Raw genomic sequence first — 24,194 nt, 5'->3', positions numbered from 1 at the left:
CCACTGGTTCGGAATGCCGTTCCTACCGAGAAGAACCAGCAAGAAACTCGGCGGTTGCTCTTTTAATTTTTCAATTTACAATGTGATTATACCGTACTATACAAGCCATTGCAGCCCCGTGCATTGCTGGAGCGAGTCAAATCCAAGCTTTTTTATCGTTTACATAGTCCTTTCAGTTATTGTTCTACGCATTCTATCTAACGCTCTTTTGACTTGCCTTTAGGTCTTTTCTGATGTTCCAAGTAGGTACCAATTTGCAAGCAAAATCGTTTATCGTTTTTCTTATGCCGAAGTAGGCGGTCCGGAATTTTCTTCTGTATCGGAATACACAACCTAACCATGTCGAGTGGTTGGCCCAACGATGAACCCTCCTCTTTTTTTGAGCTAGAGACTGGCTAGACTATACCGTGGTCAAAACAGTTCGTGATAACTATATTTATCACAGCACACTCAGAGTTCGATTCTCGACAGGGGTATTTTGGAACCTTATTCTTTTTAGGGTTCCGTACCTCAAAAGGAAAAACGGAACCCTTATAGAATCACTTTGTTGTCTGTCTGTCTGTCAGTCTGTCAAGAAACCTACAGGGTACTTCCCGTTGACCTAGAATCATGAAATTTGGCAGGTAGGTGTGTATAGCTGGCATTAGCGAAAAATATGAAAACCGTGAATTTGTGATTATACATCACACAAAAACAATTAAATTGTGGTCATAAACTAATAATTTGTTTTTTAATTTTCGAAGTAAGATAACTATATCAAGTGGGGTATCATATGAAAGGGCTTCACCTGTGCATTCTAAAACAGATTTTTATTTATTTTTATACATCATAGTTTTTAAATTATCGTGCAAAATGTCGAAAAAATACGACTGTATTACGGAACGCTCGTTGCGCGAGCCTGACTCGCACGTGGCCGGTTTTTTAAATGGTCTCTGGACTGGTTTGGTAGCTTCAGTAGCTACCGACGAAGATGTGTCTCCAAGCCAGTTCTTCAGTGCTATCCCGTGTAGAAACGGGTTAGGTGTTGATAAGTATAAGTTTAATTGAATGTCGTTACGTACTTCCAAGTTAGCCAGATATTATCAAGTAGGTAGATGCTAAGCAACGCTTACCTAAGTGAATTATTGCAGAGTTGACGGACTGTGGCGTGTCGTGATGTGTACAAATTCAATTTCTCTTTACCTCCAGGGTACATAGCCAGAGAGCTGGTGGGCCAAATTTAATATAATGTGGCAGGTATCGAATAAGCTAAGCTGTGATAGCCTAGTGGTTAGGACGTCTGCCTTCTAATCGTAGGTCAGGAGTTCGATCCCGGGCACGCACCTCTAACTTTTCAAAGCTAAGTGAGTTTTTTACCGATTTTGATGAAATTTGGTATAGAGATAGCTTGCATCCGAGGGGGGGGGGGCTACTTTTCATCCCCGAAAATTAAAGAGTTCCCACGGGATTTTTAGAAATCTAGTAATTAATATTAGATTTCTAGTGTTTAATATGACGTATTGGATCAGCAAACAAATCTAATTCTATTCTATTCTAGTATGGTATCAGCTCTCTTGCTAAAAGGTATGTGCTATTGACCCCGATCATAATCGAAAACGACTAGCGTGTTTGCTGATAACAATAATGCCATAAATTTAGCCCTTTAGAACTGCTAAAGCCATAATCGAAAAGATCACATTTAACCTCACCTGTTCTAAAGAAGGAGTTCCAGCTTCGATGCCTGGTTGGGTTAAATTGGCTTTTTAAATGCAGTTATTACCAATGGTGTTAGACTAAATTCGTGGTTTAATGATACCTACCTATATATATACCATGTACTTTATATTCCCGCACTCCTTATTGTCATATACCGAGTGGCTGGAAATCCGACATGACCGGAGAAAGTTAAGGTGCAGCCGTGCAGGGAGTGCCGTGCCACGGGAGTATACCTAACACCGCCATCTTTGTCCGCAGCCGCTATGTTAACCACTAGATCAATCGTGGCGGTCAATTTTAATATAAGCTATGCCTTACTTTCCAAAAAATATACCCTTTGTGTCACATTGCATGCAAAACCTTGTCAGAATGTATCCTACGTTGAAATCAGTTTATTCCGGCGGCAACCAGCGCCGAGTACAATGGACCTATTGTTTTGATTCAATCGTACCTGTGCTGTATGCAATGCTGCAAATCTCGCCGACCGACTGGCTAGTACAACAAACACTATAATAAATTCACACCACAGAATTCCAAATAATCTAATGGATATGTGATCTGCTCTCTTTGATTAAGAGGTGATACCCTAGTAGTTCAGACGTCGGCGTCCTATTCGGGAGGTCTGGGGTTCGATCCGGGGCACGCTGCAACTACAGTTCACGACAGTTGGGGAACTTCTAACAAAACGTCGAGGCTTCGACATCACTGGCAGGCGTCAAATGTTAGTTGGTACATTTCACACAAGTAGCCCTACGGTAGCCCTATTTTTGTTAATCATGGCAGTCAATTTCTATATGTGTAAGCTATGCCTTACTTTACTAAAAATATACCCTTTGTGTCACATTGCATGCAAAACCTTGTCAGAATGTATCCTTTGTTGAAATCAGTTTATTCCGGCGGCAACCAGCGCCGAGTACAATGGACCTATTGTTTTGATTCAATCGTACCTGTGCTGTATGCAATGCTGCAAATCTCGCCGACCGACTGGCTAGTACAACAAACACATGATACATTCACACCACAGAATCCCAAATAATCTAACCAATGGATATGGTATCTGATCGCTTTGATTAAGAGTGGTTAAGACGTTGGCCTCCTATTCGGGAGGTCTGGGGTTCGATCCCGGGCACGCCGCAACCACGGTTTACGACGGTTTTGGAACTTGTAACAAATCGTCGAGGCAGGCGTCAATAAGTACGGTATTTGACAACTAGTCAAATCAGTAACTTTTTATCAAACATCAAAACGCTATATTCTATGAAATACTAGAATGTGACGTCATATCATAATGACGTACTTTTTTAGTTTAATCGATAATGAAAATGAAAATGAAAATGAAAATCTTTTTTATTCGTATGAACTTTTAAAAGTTTTTTTTTTTTTTTTAATAGATATAGTGAGCAAGCGAGCAGGCGGGTCACCTGATGTTAAGTGATTACCGCCGCCCATGAACATTTGCAGCACCAGAGGAGCCGCCGATGCGTTGCCGGCCTTTTAGGAATTTGTTGGTCCGCCCCTTGAATAACCCCATGTTATAATCTAGTGGGAACACCGCCGATGGGAGTTGGTTCCACAGTTTGCACGTGCGTGGAAAGAAGGATCTGGCGCAGCGGACGGTCGAAGTGCACCAGACACCCAGATGGTGAGGGTGAAATTCCTTACGGTGGCGCGCGGTGCGGTTGTAGAAAAAAGAGGGTGGAATGAGGTCAAAAAGCTCTTCAGAGCACTCCCCATTATACAGGCGATAGAACACGCATAGAGAGCTAACGTCTCTGCGGTGCTCCAAGCTTTCCAACGAGCCGGTTAGTGCTTACGAATAGTCGGATGCATCTACCACTGGTTCGGATAATTTTAAATGGTTATTACACTTAAAACAAAGAACGTAGATTTTATGTATTTTGGAAGACCCTCTATTAAATATTCACTGATAAACAATTTGTTTTTGATGTAGTCAAATACCCAATTGTTAGTAGGTACATTTCACACAAGTAGCCCTAAGGTAGCCCTATTTTTCTTTGATTTCATGTCACCATAGCCTAATATTTATCATAATAACGTCGATTCAGGATCAAACCGAGTGAGTTCCTTTACTCTAGTTCACTCTGCCGCAACTCTAACTTTTCGGAGTCATGTGCAGTATTCTTGTGCAGAAAAATATTCTGCTTTTATACGTGGTACAACGTGAATCTGGCTTTCACGAGCTCTTGCACATAAGGTTAGAAAATAATTTGAAATTATCCTTTTGTACAGAGATTATACGGGTTTCTATGGACTCTACGACAAATAAAAATACACAATCCATTGATACGTAAACTATTTTATTTTTTATACTGATCAGCAATAGTGGTCCGCATTTAACTAAATTGACTTAAGTATGATATAAATTAAATTACATTTACAAAATATATTTAAAAGAAATAAATACCATAGTAATTAATCATTGTAATATCAACATATTATGATAATTTATAACATCTAAACATAATTAATATGTCACACATTTTTTTTTCTATGCAGCCTGTAGGTATATAATATAGTATAAACAATTATGTATTTATGATTTAATCAAATTATTACTTTAATAAGCTGTCACATTCACATTTGGTACAAAAAGTTGATTTTTGGTAAGAAATAATAATATAGATAAGGGCGTAACTATTTTTTTTAACTAAATATATAAAAGGAAAAGTTGACTGACTGACTGACTGACTGATCTATCAACGCACAGTTCAAACTACTGGACGGATCGGGCTGAAATTTGGCATGCAGATGGCTATTATGACGTAGGCATCCGCTAAGAAAGGGTTTTTGGGGGATTTTTACACGAAGGGGGTTTTAAATTCGTGTAGTCCACGCGAACGAAGTCGCGATCATAAGCTAGTACGTTTATATTATGGCTTAGTGTTGGCAAGCACAATCAGTGCGACAAAACTTTCTCGGCTTTTCTCGGATTTTTAACAAAATCTTAACGCTAATAATAAGACAAACGATAATATTATTATATCAAGATATATATTATCGTTTGTCGAATAACAAAGACATAGTCTCTTAATGCAATTCTTAGTTCATACAATTGGATTTAACCAAACAATTTTTCAATTGCTTGAACCTTAAGCAAAAAATATTTCGCTATTAGCCTCTTTTATATACAGCTTATTATATTAAACTCAGTCTATACTTACCATATTATAACTATCTTATAATACTATTTATATAATACTTTGGTTTATTTCGTAATATTGTTATTTAGACTAGTAAATTATTATTTCGTTTAAAAAAGGTATGCTTTAGTTAATTAAAGCTTGTACTACACTATTTGAAAGCTATTTAAGCGTTTCTAATTTATTTTGTAACAGCAACAAAATATTCCATTTTACATGTATATAATCTTATTATTTAGATAATATTATTTTAACAAACATTTTATTTGTATCTATATAATAATAATAATAATAATGTATTAATACAGTTGTTTCAGTATTTTCTTTATGAAAAATCAATAGTCAAAAAATGTAATATTATACGCTGTTCGATAAATATAAATTCATGTTGTCTAAATTTACACATAAAAATACTGTTAAAAATTGAATTATTTAAAAAATAACATACTTAACTAATGATATGATCTCTTAAGAATTTAATGTTCAGATGAGATATGTTAATTAAATTCATAAGATAATAATCTAAGTTTAGAGCATACTACTTAGCATACCAAACCATTTTAAAATAAATAATTAAATTAATCAAATTTTTGTTAATATTCATTAAACAACTCTTATTTTGATGAGTAATAGTGGTGCCTAAGATGGACTTGCTAAATTCTATTAGTTGAACTAACAAGGATAATAAGCTTTAAGGTTTAGGAACGTGCTCAAACTGATCTCGCTAAAGTGCCCAGGTAAGTCTTACCAGAACTAAACTGTTGAAGCAGCGATATTTGGATTGAACAAGAAAATCTTATAGAAAATAACCAAGTAGCTATAATAAGTTATCAAAACACGAGCAATAAATAAAATTACAGTAAATACTCTTAGTTATTATATTATTATTGATCTACATAAACTGTAGAGTAATAAAGTTTTGTGTGTTAAATTGTCCAGTGTACAAGTTTTTACTTGTTGTACAAGTTCGGAATGCTCTTCCTAAAAATGATATGTAAATGAGTGATAAGATAAAAATATATCAGATACCTATCTATTTGTATAACCAATCAGCTCTAAAATATATCCCTCTAACAAATAAAACTGGAATAGCGGTGGAATAGTTATACTCTGTTTTGTCTTTTTCCTTCAAATGTCAAATTACTGATGACAGAGAAAGACAAAACAGAGTATAACTATTCCACCGCTATTCCAGGTTTATTTGTTAGAGGGTACAATTATTATCCGTTTTACTACTTTTTCATTGCAAATTCTCAACCTTTTTTAATTCAATGAAATTACGGTACAACTCTCTTAATTAGGATAATTAATAAAAACAACAACTTATAACAAAAGCCGTCCCTGGGCACTGCTTTGTTGTAGTCTTGTAATCTAAAATCTGAAAAAGAATACCAATTCAATTAAAAAAATATTATAGAAGAACGTATGAAAAAGTTTGAATAAAAGCATTTAACATTGGCTGCTGATTATCTTGAAAAAATAAACTAATATTTTACGATAAAATTAAAATTAATTAAGTAGCCTCAACAAAGAAAATACAAGTTAAAATAATTATATTATAATAGCTTTCATTGGAAAGCCGGTATAAGGTCAAATTGACAAGGATGAAATATAATCTTACCCTGCGTACCGAACGGTGTACTTTCAGATGCTTTCCCTGCCACTATATTTAGCTTTTGAATAGCTGAAACAAAATAATATAACATTATGAAAACACACCGAGACCGAGAGGCCGCTCACCAACTAGGTGGTCCGACCAGCTAAAGGAGTCCAGCAGGTGTGGATTTTATCACATTGCGAAAATGGCCACCGACAGAAGCCGATGGAAACAGATAATCCATTCGAGGGCAGGTTGCCAGGACCACGATCTTCAGCAATGAAGGAACGACCGGAGAGATAGAGAGAGATGAAAATAAAATTCTTACTATCCGTACCTACTACCGACAAAAATTCAAAATTCAAATAATTTATTCAAAATCCATATCCATACTAATATTACAAATGTGAAAGTGTGTCTGTCTGTCTGCTAGCCTTTCACGGCTCATCCGTTCAACCAATTTTGACGAAATTTGGAACAGAGATACATAGTTTGCATACCGGGGAAGGACATACGCTACTTTTTATCCCAGAAAACCAAAGAGTTCCCACGGGATTTTGAATAACCTAAATCCACGCGGATGAAGTCGCGGGCATACTCTAGTAGGTAATACATAAGACTTTTTGATGGTCGGTTGTTGGATTTGTAAGATATTGTGGTGATAATTATTACGCGAACTTAAAACTAAATCTACGAGGGTTCTAAACGCGCCCAGGTCTGAGAAGAGCCCACAAAAAACTTAGTCAGTATAAATGTGTGTCTGTCCGATTTAACCGATTTTGACGAAATTTGGTACAATGTTAGGTTATATCCTAGAGACGGAGATAGCCTACTTTTACTTTCAGAAGAATCCACGCGGACGAATATTGGCGAGCATCTTAGTAGGTAGGTACTTACCTAACAAGTATGACTTAGACAATGAGAATAAAAAATACAAATACTAACCATTTCTGTTTTCCGCTGGGGGCAGCATGGCTATCCAAAAAATAATGACAATATAATATTATTAATTATACCTGTGATTTACGTAAAAGATAATTAAAAATAAGAATAAAAGTGCGATAAATAAAATGCAGTTTAATTTAAAGTAAAGATTCTCGGATGAATTCAGTTGCAATACAAAACCAGTATAAATTTTACCGACAACACGTTCGCATTTTTTTGCGAAATTTCATCTTTCATTTTAAAAACAAGCGATTCTCGAATTGCAACATCTGTGGCCAAATTAACTGTCTATTCTGCATTGCGGTAAATAGCGATCTATTTATAAAAATCCAATTACTAAGACATTTGGCCTAAGAGCCAGCACGTGCCAGACCTTCCTAATTTTATAAAAGCTGAAAGTATCTCTGTGTATTGTTCCCAACATGTGGACGTCTATCGGTCGGTTATGATGATGATGTGGTTCGAAATTATTGTTAAATAAATTTAAATAATGTTGATAATATTCATAGATAGGTATGTAAGCTTGATCAGACCAACCTATGCATGTGTACATTTGCTGTAGATCTGAGCAGTTGCATTCGTAGCCAAACTGAATGTTGTCTAAGCTATGCCAATATGTATATCTGTGACTGTAGTACTTACGATATAATTTGATGGTGCCTTCCGTATCGCCCAATGAATTCTTGGATACACATTTATATGTGCCATAGTCCGAGCTAGTAACTCTTCTTATAGGCAGACGAAGGATAGAACGATATGATCCAGCAACTTTTTGCGGCTCCAGACCACCTCCTGCATGAAATGATGTTTATTTTACAATCAGAATCTTAAAGTAACTAAGAAATCTGTTTATCGTAAACATTGATATCGATATTTAACGAAAAAGATCTGCAATCCAATGATTAAATCGCTGTTATGTGTACTTAAGTGTGTCTGTCTGTCTGCTAGCTTTACAAGACCCATCCGTTAAAACAATTTGACAAAATTTAATACAATAATTATTATAGTTTTCATCCTGAATACGCTACTTTTCGTCCCGGAAAATTAAAGAGTTCCCACGGGATTATTAAAGGTACATCCGTTAAACCATTAAAAAACCAAATCACTTAACATCAGGTGACCCGCCTGCTCGTTTGCTCGCTATATCTATTTTAAAAAATCCATGTGACGAAGTCACTGGTATTACAACCGAAGACATGATTTGGATATCATTGAATTTGCCGCCATCATCATTTTTAAATTTGGAAAAATCATCTTTGATAAGTATTGGTGTTAGTAATTATAGATTACTTTTTGTTAGGATAAGTACATCATTCCGTATTATTATCCATAGTATTATAGTATCCATATTATTATGTCGTAATTATATTAATTAGCCATTAAGGTAAAATGATAAGGGGTTCAAGGTAGGTATTGCTCTAAAAACTCACATATTTAAAGCAGTATGTATATACCTACACGTATTTAATGAGTTATTTATTAATAACGTGTACAGAGCTATTAAATTAAATTAAACGCTTTTATGATTTGAATGCAGCGCAATCAATTTACATTAATGAGAAAATTGGAATGAATGAAAATGATTTCAAAATGAAATATCAATGGAACCAGTGATTGTGATAATAAGTACCTACTCTGGGATGGCAACTAATAATAATTGTAAATTCACTAACTAAATTATTATATTTTAAAGATTAATTATTGTTAATGATAGAAGATGGCAAGGCAATCGGCACGCAATAACTTAATGAAAAAAACCGGCCAAATGAAAATAAAACTCACGCACCGAGGGTTCCGTATCTTGGACCATCCTAACTTTCACATTTATAGTATACCTAGCTGATGATCGTGACTTTATCCGCGTGAATTTAGGTTTTTAAAAATTCACGGGAAATCCTTGATTTTCTGAGATAAAAAATAGCTCGTGTCACTCTCTCTAGGTCTTTAACTCGATCTGTTGCAACGCGATTGAAAGACTTACCAATAAACCAACAAACAGACACTTTCGGATTTATAATATGGGTATGGGTAGAGTCTTAGAAATCCTTGTCATTCTGAGAGAGCCGTGCTCAGTAGTGTCCTATCCAGTACCGTTGCCAACGCAAGCGCGTTGCATGACGTCATTAAGCCAGGTTCGCAGATATTTCCAACGGGTTGTATCCATCTATCTATCACTACAGGAGTAGTGGGAGCACGGACGAGAGAATGGGAGAACCTACTCACCTATAGGAACAATTTCACCCGTATCTCTGCTCCAGTAGCTAACTGGCTTGGGATAGCCGTCCGTTTCGCATTCCAGCACTAAGTCCGAGCCAACCGCCGCGCCTACCAGTTGATTTCTTATAACGATCACCGGTGGAACTGGTAAACAGAAAATGTATTTAACACAATTATTACAATGTAAAAAATCAGTCAATATAAATATAAACAATAGAAATACACGTCCTGTGAAAATTTCAGGCCTATAGGTACCTATTATGGTTCTCGAAATAAAGCCCACTGACAGACAGGCGGACGGACGGACGGACGGACAGCAGAGTCATAGTAACAGGGTTCCGTTGTCATCCGGTACGGAACCCTATAAACGGGTATGTACCACGATTATACGATGATTTGGAGGTAAATGTATGAAAAGAGAAGAAGTAGAAGAACTTTAGTTTAGTTAGTGTAACTAGTTCGAATAGTTATTTGTAGAACTCTGAGACCGTCGGCTTATCCGCCCATTTCTTTAAAAAACCAGCCAAGTGCGAGTCAGGCTCGCGCAACGTGGGTTCCGTACTCAATCGTATTTTTTCGACATTTTGCACGATAATTCAAAAACTATGATGCTTAAAAATAAATAAAAATCTTTTTTAGAATGTACAGATGAAGACCTTTCTTATGATAATATAGTCACTCACTTACCCTAAATTCACGGTTTTCTGATTTTTCCCCAAATGTCATCTATAAGATCTACCTACCTGCCAAATTTCATGATTCTAGGTCAACGGGAAGTACCCTGTAGGTTTCTTGACAGACAGATAGACAGACAGACAGACAACAAAGTGATCCTATAAGGGTTCCGTTTTTCCCTTTGAGGTACGGAACCCTAAAAAAGACCGGGGTGATCACTCAGTTAACCATGATTGATTTTCCTAACGAGGAAAAAATACCTAGTGCTATATTGTGTGATATCCCTACAAAACTTACATTCAACAGTTAACATAATCCTTTTGGCGATGGTGGGCGGGACTCCATTGGAGGCGATGCACAAATAGGCCCCTGCATGTAGCCGGCTCACTCGACTTATATTTAACACGGGCCCCTCCACTGACGTCACTGCAATCACATAGAACTGTTACCTATTTTTAGAACCTAAGGTAAGGTACCTATCGATCCCACAGACAACAGTCAGAGTTCTAAGTTCTGACCTCACTGCGAATATAGGCGACGCATCACGAAAACCTTGCTAAAACCTCAATAGCTCAATGGTTTCTGAATTCTGAAAGGTCAGTGGTTCAAACCCCATCCGTTGTACTATTGTAGTACCTACAATTACGCTTAGTTGGAGGCGAAAAGCGGAATCTTAAGTACTCATGATTAACATGGTGCGTGCCCGGGATCGAACCCCCGACCTCCGATTAAGAGGCGGACGTCCTAATTATTAGGCTATCACAGTTTCACTAGGCTATGACAGCTTATTACATTCCATTCCATACTTAGGTTTAGGTTTAAATAACGTCTCACCTTGTACGCCTTCAGAAATCATTATAGGATTGGAGTGTTCCCGTCGCCACGAGATCTGCGGATGTGGTGACCCCGTGGCTGCACACGTCATACTGACAGGGGCACCTTCCCGCACCGTCAGATCAGAGCTCGTCCCGCGGTCTAGGATATCCGGTGGTACTAAAATAATTTCGAACGTTCAAAAATCAAAATACCTAGGTTATTTTTTAACCTCTGTGTTTCAAAAACTGTTGACTTTCTTGTTTTCATCAAGAACTAATAAGATATTTTATTGGAATACAAAATGGCGCTATTTATACTATCTTCTAACCTCTTTTTCACCCCCATAGGGATTTTCGTAAATCGTATCTGCACTTGTGCTGTTGTGTTTACCCTAAGTAGATCAAAATGCACGAGCCTTTGAGATGATTAGCCAACGCGTTGCGGGCACGAGTCGTGCCACGTACGAGGCGCGTACGAGGCACGGATTCAAAACATCAGGAACATTTTATATTTATATGAAGTAGTTTATGCTTCACCGTGCCTCGTTCGCGCCTCGTACGTGGCACGGCCCGCGCCCGCCACGTATTCGCATAATATACCCCCATCCCAAAAAATCGGCCGACGCGCGACGGGTCAAATAGCTCGAATCGATCAAATAAACTGATACGGCAATCCAATATTATGTCATAAAAATGTGAAAGTGTGTCTATCTCTCTGTCTGTTACCTTGCTGGTTCTTCTCGGTAGAAAATTTCGAACCAGTGGTAGATGCATTTGACGATTCAAAAGTACTTCTAAAAGTGTAATTGAATAAAAAATACTTTTATTTTTACTTTATTTTACATTTTCACGGGATGTCCACTTAACCGATTTTTACCAAAGGTACAACTATAGCTTGAATCCAGATGATGGACATAGGTTATTACTTACATCCCAGAAATCAAAAAGTTCTAACTGGATATTTAAAAAACCTAAATTCAGGCGGGGGAAACAGTAGGTTAACCGTAGGTAAGTGGTTATTTTACGACGACGCATTCACCCGCGATAGTATATTTTTTACAGGCATAAATGCATTAATCGTTTCTTTAGCGTTTGTGAGCTAAAGGTGTTATCTTAGTTTTTCTGTGATATTTTGCTTTGTTTTTTTTTTATTTATTTTTAATCAAGTTTACCAGATATATACATTTTTTGTCTCTCGCCAAACTGGTGAGCCAGTTTGTTGGTGAGGTGATAATAATATACGTATGTACGTATATTATTATCACCTCACCAGACTTAAAAAGCATTTAATTAATATTTTTTCTTGAAAGTTTTATGTGGTACCTATTTGTAGCGGCAATCGCGTAGGCTAATAGCAAGTTAGAATAACCAACTTCCAAAGGTCAAATTATATTAATCCAAGTTACCACGTGAATAATTCATGAAAACTAGAATCCATAATAATTAATAGAGGTACCTATGTATTTATTTATTATTAAGTAATTACCTTTACATTCGTGTAAGGGAAAATCAATCACTTTAAGATACCTAATTGAATTTCATAACATTAATTTGACCGTCATGTCATGCAGAACTTATCGTAGGTAAAGAAAATGTAAATAAGCCATTGACTTAAGTATATATTACTTCGTAAGGACAGGTCCATTGAACAAGCAAAATGGCACCGACTCATTGGTCCTAAAATGTTTATTTAGCACCAATGCAACCTCAGTGACGTCTGGATTTCAAACGGTTCGTTCATTAGTAGAGGTGGCGCTGATCTATTTGGTTCCAAAACCGTGAAAAATTGTGTTCGCTTGGGCATATCTTGTCATATATATCGATGAAATAAGTCCTTAATATAATAAGTCCTATATAAAAGAAATCTCTGTGCAAAATTTTAGATTTTTAGGCCCAAGACTTTGGTGTTGAAAAGTCAGTCAGAGAGTCAGGACTTTTTTTATAACTTTAGATTTACCTATATTGTAGTGATTGTAGGGTATTTCTAATCGAGCACTTATTAGCTTTATTAAGTTGTGGATTATGATCAAAATAAAATCCAATAATATTCTTGAATTTTGTGTTTCCCAACCGATAAATTCAGGCAATCGATTTTGACTGCAAAGAAATAGAAATCAGCGATAGGTACCTATACAGTAATACATATTTACAAAAACATTAAAAAAAGACGGACTGAGTTAATATTATTAGTATGGATTAACTTTCGTAAGCTGATTTTGTATTCAGGGTATTATAGGTATGTAATTACTAATGGTCAGCGCAGACCGACCAAGTAGCGAAGCGTAGGTAGAATTTCAAATTTAGTTAGTTACTTTTTAGCATCTGCAAGACAATTTTATAGAGCCTTTCGCGAACAAAAAATTTCCTTTGGCAAGGTTGGTCCTTAAAACCCAAGAGTGGATTCAAAAAGTGGAGCAATCAAGATGATTGGTGTATATAAATGATGAAATTAGTCAACTGTGCGGGAGATATGCTTATTGTGTGCTCAAACACAGGTGCATTATCCTATTTTCTCAATCTCATAACCCGATGAGACGGATTTCCAACACGACCGGAGAGATATCAGACGCAGGACCGACCGCCAACTTCCTAACTCCGGGTTAGTTAGATACTGATAATTTCTTAACAAAAACAGCAAATACCTCTTTTTGGTCCGACCCGGGAATCGAACATGCTTATCACTAGAGACCAATTTAACATAAAAGCACAAATACCAACCTACAATATCCAAGTATCCCAGCTGACTCTTCATAGGATCAGTATTAATCTGGCACATGTACCATCCTCTGTCGCTTTCCCGTAACTCTCGGATGTGGAGGAACCAGGTCTTCTGGTCGCTGTACGTGATACCCACGCGCCTGCTGCGCGATATCACGTGGGTGTGGATTGTAAGGATAGTCTGGGTGTCCACTCGCAACCATGCAACCTGTGAAAAAACTTTTCTAAGAATGACGCAATTGTACAAATTGACAGCAGTTTTGATGCAATTTCTATACGTATTTTTTGTTTGTCACGTGGATACGCGGCCGAAAGTAATGTACATCGACCTTTAGAAGGAGATAGCAGATTTGTAGAGCGTTACCCCTATCGTTGAGACCGACAAAACGTCATATAGGTACGAGTGACAGAGACAACGCTATACAAATCCGAAATGTCATTCTAAAGGCCGATGTACATTACTTTCGGCCGCGTACTGATGGTATGAACTAGAAAAATAAAAAACTTCGCCATATTGACGAAAACTAGTGCAACAAATTTACCTAGATTTTTTTTTGGTACCTATTGCAATGAAAAATGCTGAAGTGGCGCCCGTAGAGCAAGTTTTTTATATTTCTGGTCAGACTATACATTAGGTATTATACGTCCCGCAAATTTCTAATGCGTGTGGCCGCCATTTTAGTGACGTCAGCACTAGACTGAAGTGTCGAGCAACCAGTACCCTTGACAAAACTGTCGGTAGAGTACGCGTATCGTGTTTTGAATAATTGCAACGACACACATCGACGACACGATCCGCGTGAGATTAGGTTTTAAAAATCCCGTGGGAATTCTTTAATTTCCCGGTATAAAAAGTAGCCTATGTCCTTCCCCGGGATGTAAGCTAACTCTGTACCAAATTTCATCAAAATCAGTTGCACTGTTGGGCCGTGAAAAGCTAGCAGACAGACAGACACACTTTTGCATTTATAATAATATTAGTATGGATTTTTTATTCCTTGTCATAGTATTAAGCAATAGAGATGTTTATATAAATAAAAATTAAAGTTAAATAAATAAGTAGGTAAGTAGTGATCAATAGCACGGGCGTGTAGTGGTATCCCATTTCGGTACATAAAACATAATCCGCGGCACTATATTGTCCCAAATAAACATTAAAAATGTAACCACGCGCCATGATGTATGAGGGGTGGCCGTCGCATACACTACATGGCTTGAATTTTTTCCAAGGCGCGCGGATTTCCGTTGCACGTTTTCCTTCCATGATAAATGTCTAAATAAAAGCCATTAACATTATCATAAAATGCATACCTATATTATTATTAAATTTCATAAACTAACGCCAGTGACTGCGTTTACATTTCGAACAAAGGTACACCTACCTTTATTCGAAATTGAACGTATAGGTGTTGCATTCATTTCATAATGTACCTACCAGGAATTTTTCCTTGCTGCATATGAATGCATATACACGCCACGCACTAATGTAGAAATCGAACTGTTGAAATAATATAGATAAGAATATATTGTGTCGAGTTATTTAGTGTGCACAAACGCAATGACATATCATATATTCATCATCATCATCAGCCTGTGGATGTCCACTGTTGGACATAGGCAGTGGCGTTCATAGGGTTTAATGCCAGGGTAAGCAGTCGTTAGGTAAGCAAGTCAAAGGATAATGAGCATTGAGCAATTTCAACCGAGTTAACTATTTCTTGGGTAAACAGCGCTTTTATGCCTCTATGAGTTGCACGCCACTGGACATAGGCCTTCCCTAAAGAGTGCCACCACACCCGGTCGTCAGCCTTCCTCATCCAGCCCCTTCCCGCCAGCCTCTTTATATCGTCAATCCATTGTGCCACACTATGCTTGCTTGTACCTACACGGTCTCGACTCAAGGACTTTCCAGCTCCAATGGCCATCGTGCCTCTACGACAGGCATGCTAATGATATAATTATATGAGGTTAACTTGTGATCGCGACTTCGTTCGCGTGGACTACATAAATTTCAAACCCCTATTTCACCCCCTTAGGGGTTGAATTTTCAAAAATCCTTTCTTAGCGAATGCCTACGTCATAGTAGCTATCTGCATGCCAAATTTCAGCCCGATCCGTCCAGTAGTTTGAGCTGTGCGTTGATAGATCAGTCATTCAGTCAGTCAGTCAGTCAGATACCTGTTCCTTTTATATATTTAGACTAGCTTATGCTCGCGACTTCGTCCGCGTGGACTACACAAATTTCAAACCCCTGTTTTACCCCCTTAGGGGTTGAATTTTCAGAAATCCTTTCTTAGCGGATGCCTACGTCATAGTAGCTATCTGCATGCCAAATTTCAACCCGATCCGTCCAGTAGTTTGAGCTGTACGTTGATAGATCAGTCAGTCAGTCAGTCAGTCAGTCAGTCACCTTTTAGATAAACAGTTCTGTATAAATTTATACAATGTGATCCACTGCTTAGTGACCGCTCGGCTTTTCTTGAATATGTGCGTTAAATTACTAGAGGTCTTATTGGGTTTGGTTTTTTAAATTGTTCAGGAGCTTTTAGCCTAGTACAAATAAATTATTATGTTATCTGCTTAGTCAAAATTATGGTTATGGTTTTTTAATAATTTATAGACTAACGCTTAAACTTAACTTAAACTAAATAATATCAACATACATTAAGTAACTCTGTTGCTTTAACAACACGTAGTTCTTAAGTAGTACTTGGTTTGAAGTTGTCAAAGCATCAAGTATTGTATGCACATAACATCCACTTCGCTGTAACATTCTACTTTCAATATAATTATTGAAAGTAGAAACTATTCAAAATAAATTTTAAAGCACTTCATATATTATATTATTATATTTTACCGTAAAAATGTAATTATACCATTAGAGTATAATCTATCTTGCGAGAATGTAAACTATCGAAAGATTGTGAACCGTAACATAGATAGTTACTGCTTACAATTTGACGCGTTATTTTTCGGTAAGTCTTTCAGTTCCGGTAAGCCTTTCCCATGGAAAACTCATCAAGTTGTAGGTATCTCGAGATTTAGTAAACCAATTTTGATCAATGAAAACAGTACTTATTGTCGATTTTCCAAATTCATTCTAACTGATCCAGTGATTTTATCTTGATTGATACACAAATAAACAATAAAACTAGACATACCTACATAGATATACGGTCTACTGATGCTTGCGACTTCGTCAGCGTGGATTTGAGGTTTTTTTTAATCTCGTGGTAGCTCTTTGAATTTTAGGAATAAAAATTAGCCTATGTTAGTTTTTTTAAATTTTATCTTTAGTCCATGCAAAAAATCCCGTCTTTGTTCAGTTGCGGCGTGATTGAAGAACAAACAAACAAATATATTTAAAAAAAAGGATCCCAGTGATTTTCAATATTCAATATCGGTCTTGTTCAATATGCAATACACTGCCTAAGCTTGCTTGTTTGAGAAGCAAGTTAAGACGCGAACAACACGTATGTACTTATCAACTTTTATTGAGCGGGCCACAACTTTGTAGCTCCTGCCAAGCCTCTACGATCAGCCACTTTAAAGCACGAGAAGAACTTTCAACGCAAAATAGTCCTTAAATTAAAGAGACTTAGGCCAAATTTTGTTTGGCTTTGATGAATAAGCTTCCGGCTTCTATGTATGCTTTATTTAAGAACGGGTGCAGCAGTGAATTTCACAAGCAAAATCATATTTTCTTAAGTTTTAATCAGAGTTTGCATTATTCTTAGAGAACAGATTTAATCTAAGTTGAAAACCTACTTATCTACTCGTTCTATTTCATCGAAAGGTACATATAAAAAGATTTGCTGCTTATAATGGAGTATGAAACTCGAATTTCGTTACGTTAAGAGCCAGCGCGTGCCAGACCTTCGTTATTTTATAAAAGCTGAAAGTTTCTCTGCGTATTGGAATCTTTTTTAGATGTTTGTATGGGTCATGGTGGCTTTGGGAGCTAACAGGTAATAATGGTGTAAAAAAAATCTTACGTCAATGTATAAGTCTAATTTTTTTACATTTTCTTCAAAACAGTATTAGCCTCCTGCCAGACACCCTTAAAATTTAACTATTTATTAAATTTTAAGGGTGACTGGCAGGGGGTTGACATGATATTAAGTGTCTGGCAATGCATAAATGTGTTTTTATTCAATTAATATAATAACAAATGTGTGTCATCTATTAGTGCCACGGGGTGTCATCTATTCTGCGTTTCTCAGTTTAGTTTTTTGGGCTGTCATCTATTGGTGACTTCGACCAGGTTCAATAAAATAGAAATTTTATTGAAAAAAGTATTGAATATTAAAGTTTTTACAATGAAGGAGTTTTATTGAATAGTCACTGCCCCCATATAATAAACTGGTTATATTGTATTATAATTAATACGTTTGTAAGAGAAGAAAAAAGTCAAAATGTTCCTTATAGTGTAATCCATTAGTGGCTTAAACTTAACATATTTATATTTATATTTATATTTATATTTATATTTATATTTATATTTATATTTATATTTATATTTATATTTATATTTATATTTATATTTATATTTATATTTATATTTATATTTATATTTATATTTATATTTATATTTATATTTATATTTATATTTATATTTATATTTATATTTATATTTATATTTATATTTATATTTATATTTATATTTATATTTATATTTATATTTATATTTATATTTATATTTATATTTATATTTATATTTATATTTATATTCATATGCGATTATTATGTGCTTACCTTGTATGTAGACAGGTTGTGGACAGTACATGCTAAAATCGCTTCACGTCCTAGGGCCGCCGTAACATTTTCTATAGGACCGCTGAACCCGGGCTCGTCTGCAAGAATACTTTTCATTAATAAAATATGAAGAATACATAACAGTAAAATACGATAAATTATTCGCTATTAATATTTTACATCTCAACCTAAACTGACATAAGTGGTACAGTACGCGACAGAAAGGCCGATGTACATTACTTTCGGCCGCGTACTGTAATATCTACCTGAACTGGCCTCTGTCAGATCATAAATTCGCTGGGTCATGGGAACTTGAGATTTTTCATGTTTACTAGTACTAGGTTATCTCTACAATGTACCTATAGTACGCGACAGGTTGAAATTGCAATCGGGGAGGGAACGCCGCGCACCACCTGCACAGCCCCCGCGCTAACCCGATGCGGGCGAGCGTCCCCCCGCCTCATACCCCGATTGCCAATACCTATATACCAAACCAACATAACATAAGGAGCCAATGAAAACGGGAAATTAAAATCAATGTCCAAAACACTAACAACCCTTTAAAAATTAACAATTATTCATCTTAAAGAGCAATAATAGGTATAGTCGCTATTCACAAACCCATTAAAATGTATATCTCGTTCCCAAATTGTTGGCTTCATTAACAAGCGAATTAATTCTGTACATTAACTCTTAGTTTGTATAACCCGTACCGTTAACATTGATTTGTTTTTACTTCATTGTTTATTATCCTTAACTTTGCAAACAATAGGTTCGAGGGTAGTTCGAAGTAACCCCTTACGTCCCACGTGAGATGGGTTGATTTAAATGCCAGATAAAACATTACAGCTATGCCTAAATAAACCTAGTAATATTCAACAAACAATATAGAATAGTTTTAATAGATTAGAGAAAGTTTAATTATGAAGCAATAATAATATTATGGACTAAGAGCCAGCGCGTGCCAGGCCTTCGTTATTTTATAAATATTGAAAGTTTCTCTGCGTATTTTCCCTAACTCATCGAGGAACGATCAGCTACTATGAAGTTTAGATCATGGTGGCTTTGGGAGATAGCAGGTAATAAAGGTGTAAAAATCTTACGTCAGAATATAAAGTCTATTTTTTTAGACTTTAAGGGTGTCTGGTAGGGGGTTGCCACCTTATTAGTGTCTGGCAATGCACGACGTTATTTCTAATACTATTCGGAAGGAAATATAAAAAAACTAGCTGATGCCCGCGACTTCGTCTGCGTGGGACCAAGTCATAAGTTTTTAAAAATCCCGTGGGAACTCTTTGATTTTCCGAGATAAAAATTAGGGTATGTCACTTTACAAGTCTTTATCTATATCCATGCAAAAAATCATGTCAATGCGTTGCACCGTTGCGACGTGATTGAAGGACAAACCAACAAACAAACACACTTTTTCATTTAAAATAGGGGACCTAATAAGGGTACTGATTACACTTTATATAGGTAAGTACTTTGACGTAAGATTTTTTAAATATTTATTATCTGTTATCTCCCAAAGCCACCATGATCCAAACTTCATAGTCGCTGATCGTTCCTCTCTGTGTTGCAAAGATACTTTCAGCTTTTATAAAATAAGGAAGTCTGGCACGCGCTGGCTCTCTCTAATAGTTCGATAATTTTAAAACTAAATAATAGAATGGTTCTTCTTCCATCCTTAGAGACCCTTTTTCTCAGAAAAGTGTAGAATTAGGTAACAAGCTGAAATCGACATCAGGCGCTTTTGTTGGAAAGTTTAACGAATTGTAAGGTAATGAACAATCTCTCTTATTGGCAGCGTGCTCTCCATAGAGGCGACACGGCTCTGTCTACCCAATCTTTTGTTATTGCTTACAATTAGATTTTAGAAGCATAAAGAATTTTACTATGAAATTATTAAATTTAATGATTAATCATTAAGAAAACAGACATACAGAAAACTAAGTGAATCTATAAATGTTTTGTTTATGTCTCTCAAAGTAGGTATAGTCTGCAACAGGTCGAGATGGCAATCGGATTATGAGGCGGGGGGACGCCCCGCACACCCGCACGTCACCCGCGCTTGCCCGCACTGGATCAGCACGGGGCCTGTGCGGGTATTCGGGGTGTTCCCTCCCCGATTGCCATTTCGACCTTTCGCGTACTATGCCTATTGTGAAAAAGAAAATGAATTAGCTATAGTTCTATACTGTAATCAAGATAGGTAAGTATCAACCTATACAACCTACAACGACATCGATAAGATAGTAGATACTTATTGGCGTAGACGATTACCTCACGTACGAGAAAATTGACACAATTTTCTTCACACCTTTAACTTCCTGACCTCACCTCGTATTACATTAAAATACCTAAGCTTACCACTAGAGACGCCGAGCAATGTAATAGTGGAAATCCAAACACCAAAAGACATTTTCAAAACGTACCCTTGGCATCACTACCCATATTATCACTACCTTTAAATTTAAAGGGAAATTTATGATTTGTTGACTAGCCAGACCAGACTAGAGACAACTCTAGTCTGGTCTGACTAGAAACAAACCTAGTCTGGTCTGGCTACAGCAAAGCCGTGCCGCCAAGCGATTTTTCATTCCGGTACGAAGCCATCTAGAAACCAGTTAGGAATATGGCCAGGGTTTAATAAAATACTGTCATAATCTTTCTAGGTAAGCTCGTCCATCGGAGTGCATGCTCGCTTACCACCAAGTGATATTGCAGTCAAGGGCTAACTTGCATCTGAATAAAAATAAATCCTTAACAACAAGTCAAGTAACGAGTCACTATGAAATACCTAGATCCATTTTCAAAAGTAGGTAGCTTTCCTTCACTGACAGTGCTCAGAATGTGCTCAGATTATATTTGTAAAGCGGAGTGCATTAGAGTACGTCCTATTTGGTAACTATAGCTTGACGTATTGAATGGAGGGACCGTCGTGTTTGCCCCAACATAGCCCGCCCGGCGCGATAGGGGTGACATAATTACTGCTTCTAGCTTAGCCGGCACTTCGAGTGCTTGATATTACTCTTCAATTATTGCGGAGGTTATTCCAGTTCTCTTTCTAAATACCTGCTGGCTGCTGGTATATTTTTATGAAACGGAATGCACTAAGTCATTTATTCAGTAAGTATTTATTACTTAAATATACTAACTAAACTAAATAATAAAATTAAGTATATAAAAGGCAAAGGTGGTTAGGTGAGGAATCTCCCTACTCTGGAGCCACGACCACTGGCAGCTTTGGTCCTACTCCACTGCTAGTGGGACCCATTTAATCCATTGACCTATAATATATTACTTCATTTAATCATAATTTTTACTACCTAATGAGGAGGTTTCCAGAAAATTTTCATAGATGGCGCTGAATATATTACCACCACAAGACGAAAAATAATACCTATGTCTATATCATATATATGCTTTAAATTTTTAAATTTAAATCGGATGCAAAATAAATAATTACTTCTATTATAGTTCACAGATTTTTTGGGGAAGAAACGTAAGGAAAATTGCAGTGCACGCTAGCTCTTACTCTTCATCTATGTCATTGATTGACACGACCTAAACATTAAAGCATAGATCATATAGATATAGGTATTATTTTGTCTCTTTCGTGACTACCTGTGCGAAATATTCAAGAGACATCTATGAAATTTTTATTGAAGCTGTCATTAGTGCCATGTGAACAAGATCTAGGGGCTACCCCTCTTGGCTTTCTATAAATATTTTTTTACGATGTAAGTTTCGAACCCAGCAATCGTTCAATTTTCCTCAAAACATGCCCTTGAAATGCCCTATTGAAAAGCTATTTGAAGTGCTTGACGAGGTGATTTAAATTATTGAAATAACTTTGTTTCGCCATGAAATTTCTCAAGTATTTCTCTTTGAAACTCCGAATTTTTGACGTCGTCTCTGAGAGTGATAATAATTTACAATTAATATAATTTTATGTCTCATATCAAAAATCATGATAGGTACTATAAACCTTATGAATTGACTTATTATTTATTTAATTCATCCTACGTTCATATAAATATTTCCATTTATGAACGTAGCACTGTAAATTAAATAAATCAGAAATAATTAATTCCTACCTATTATTTGAAATGAAATGAAATGAAATAATGTATTAGTTTGAAGATGGGATAGACGTTTCAAATACAGAATTAAGCCAACATATCCATATTAAGCACATATATTAAGTAATAATTTTAAGGTAATTGGTAATTTCAATCATAATAAGTAGGTACCTATACATATAAAAAGCGACACACGAGAGAAAAAACAAAACCAGCCCGAAATAAGCAAAAGTTTACTTTAATAAAAAATTCTCCATAAATGTTACCCTGTAACACGAAATATTTCGGTGACTGAGAATGTCACCTTACCTTAATATTTATTCAAAAGGTCTCTTTTGAAGACGTAATATGTAGCTCGATAGCTCAGGGGATGGATTGAAAGTCAAAGATCTGATTACTGATTTGTCAGTGACCATTAAAATAAAATGAATAAAAATAAAAAAAATGTTTTTTATTTATTTATTGAAGTCTGCTTTTAATATCAGCCATTGTTTTGCCATGACATCTTTGGTGGTCATCTCTGATGGTGACAATGCCGTCTAATGTAGGTTGTGACGTTGTAAATTTTGAACTACTAACTAGCGTTTCGCTTTTAATAAAAATCAATTTTGTTCAAAGTATGTTGGTGCCACCTAGCATCAAGGTGCAGAACTACGCGTGGGTCGATGTTCAGAGTTCATTCGAGCCACAATAGATGGCGTTTGCTTCGTTGTCAATTGTCGTAAAAATAAAACAAAATAATTAAATAAAACCATAATATCATTTGTTTATTGTTAAGTCATTAACAAAACGGTTCTTATAATATATCCTTAGGTTCCGCAAATATTCAAAAATGAATTGGCTTCATGATCAAACTAAATGAGAGCGGCCACACTCGGGTTGCGTCTGGCAACACCGATTGGTGAGATTTAGAATTTTTCTGGAGTCAACATGTGAAGACGAATTTTTTCGTTCCAGGAAAATCTCACTCCTTTTCGCCCATGGCTTCGCCTGGGAAAATACAATAGTTATAAATTTAGTCATCCTAACGTATTTCAATGTTTCATCAATTATGGTGAGTGAAAAATCAAGTAATGTGGATTCGACAAAATGGCGGTTTGGTTAGAGAAAATCCTAATTTCATGATTTCCCTTTCAGTTCCAGTTATTTTACCTTCCCAAATAAATGAGGATAATGGGTTGTGGGTGGACTCCTGAAAACCATTGGTGGCCAGGAGTTCAATAGGTGAGTTGTGTTTGATCGGGAAAATTCCACGTGTCGAAATTTTCACACAGCACAAATTATAATCTTGTTTTTTCTTTGTTGCAGGGTTTCCGTTTGCGTTTCCGTTTTTAGTTTTCGGTTTTCCGTTTTTTTTTTTTTGCTTTCGTTTTCCGTATTTATTTCTTTTGCACATTCACGTTGGCAACTTAATTTCTATGGATAAGACTTGGTGAAAATCTTTGTAAGGAAACATTTCGGTTGTGAAGAATCAAGTTAAATTGAGTTTTGGATCTTGGCCGATGCCGTCCAGCTACATTGCAGTCTTCGC

General features: G+C 36.3%; 1 protein-coding gene across 1 annotated transcript in view; it reads right to left on the bottom strand.

The window, feature by feature from the left end:
• Window positions 1-3,992: 3,992 nt before the first annotated feature.
• The window catches only part of LOC117987012 (lachesin-like), a 35,310-nt gene continuing 15,108 nt past the window's right edge, over window positions 3,993-24,194 (bottom strand). Inside the window, exons 2-10 of the mRNA XM_034973971.2 lie at window positions 18,579-18,676; window positions 13,824-14,031; window positions 11,125-11,283; window positions 10,588-10,716; window positions 9,622-9,759; window positions 8,041-8,190; window positions 7,399-7,428; window positions 6,478-6,540; window positions 3,993-6,234 (exon numbers count right to left, since the gene is read on the bottom strand). Coding sequence (XP_034829862.1) covers window positions 6,134-6,234; window positions 6,478-6,540; window positions 7,399-7,428; window positions 8,041-8,190; window positions 9,622-9,759; window positions 10,588-10,716; window positions 11,125-11,283; window positions 13,824-14,031; window positions 18,579-18,676 — 1,076 coding nt within the window. The 3' untranslated portion in view covers window positions 3,993-6,133. The remainder of the gene's footprint in view (window positions 6,235-6,477; window positions 6,541-7,398; window positions 7,429-8,040; window positions 8,191-9,621; window positions 9,760-10,587; window positions 10,717-11,124; window positions 11,284-13,823; window positions 14,032-18,578; window positions 18,677-24,194) is intronic.

This window comes from Maniola hyperantus, chromosome 12 (assembly GCF_902806685.2).
Source record: "Maniola hyperantus chromosome 12, iAphHyp1.2, whole genome shotgun sequence".
Taxonomy (NCBI): Eukaryota; Metazoa; Arthropoda; class Insecta; order Lepidoptera; family Nymphalidae; genus Maniola; species Maniola hyperantus.
The sequence above is the reverse complement of the archived record's forward strand: the minus strand, read 5'-3'. Positions and strand labels throughout refer to the sequence as shown.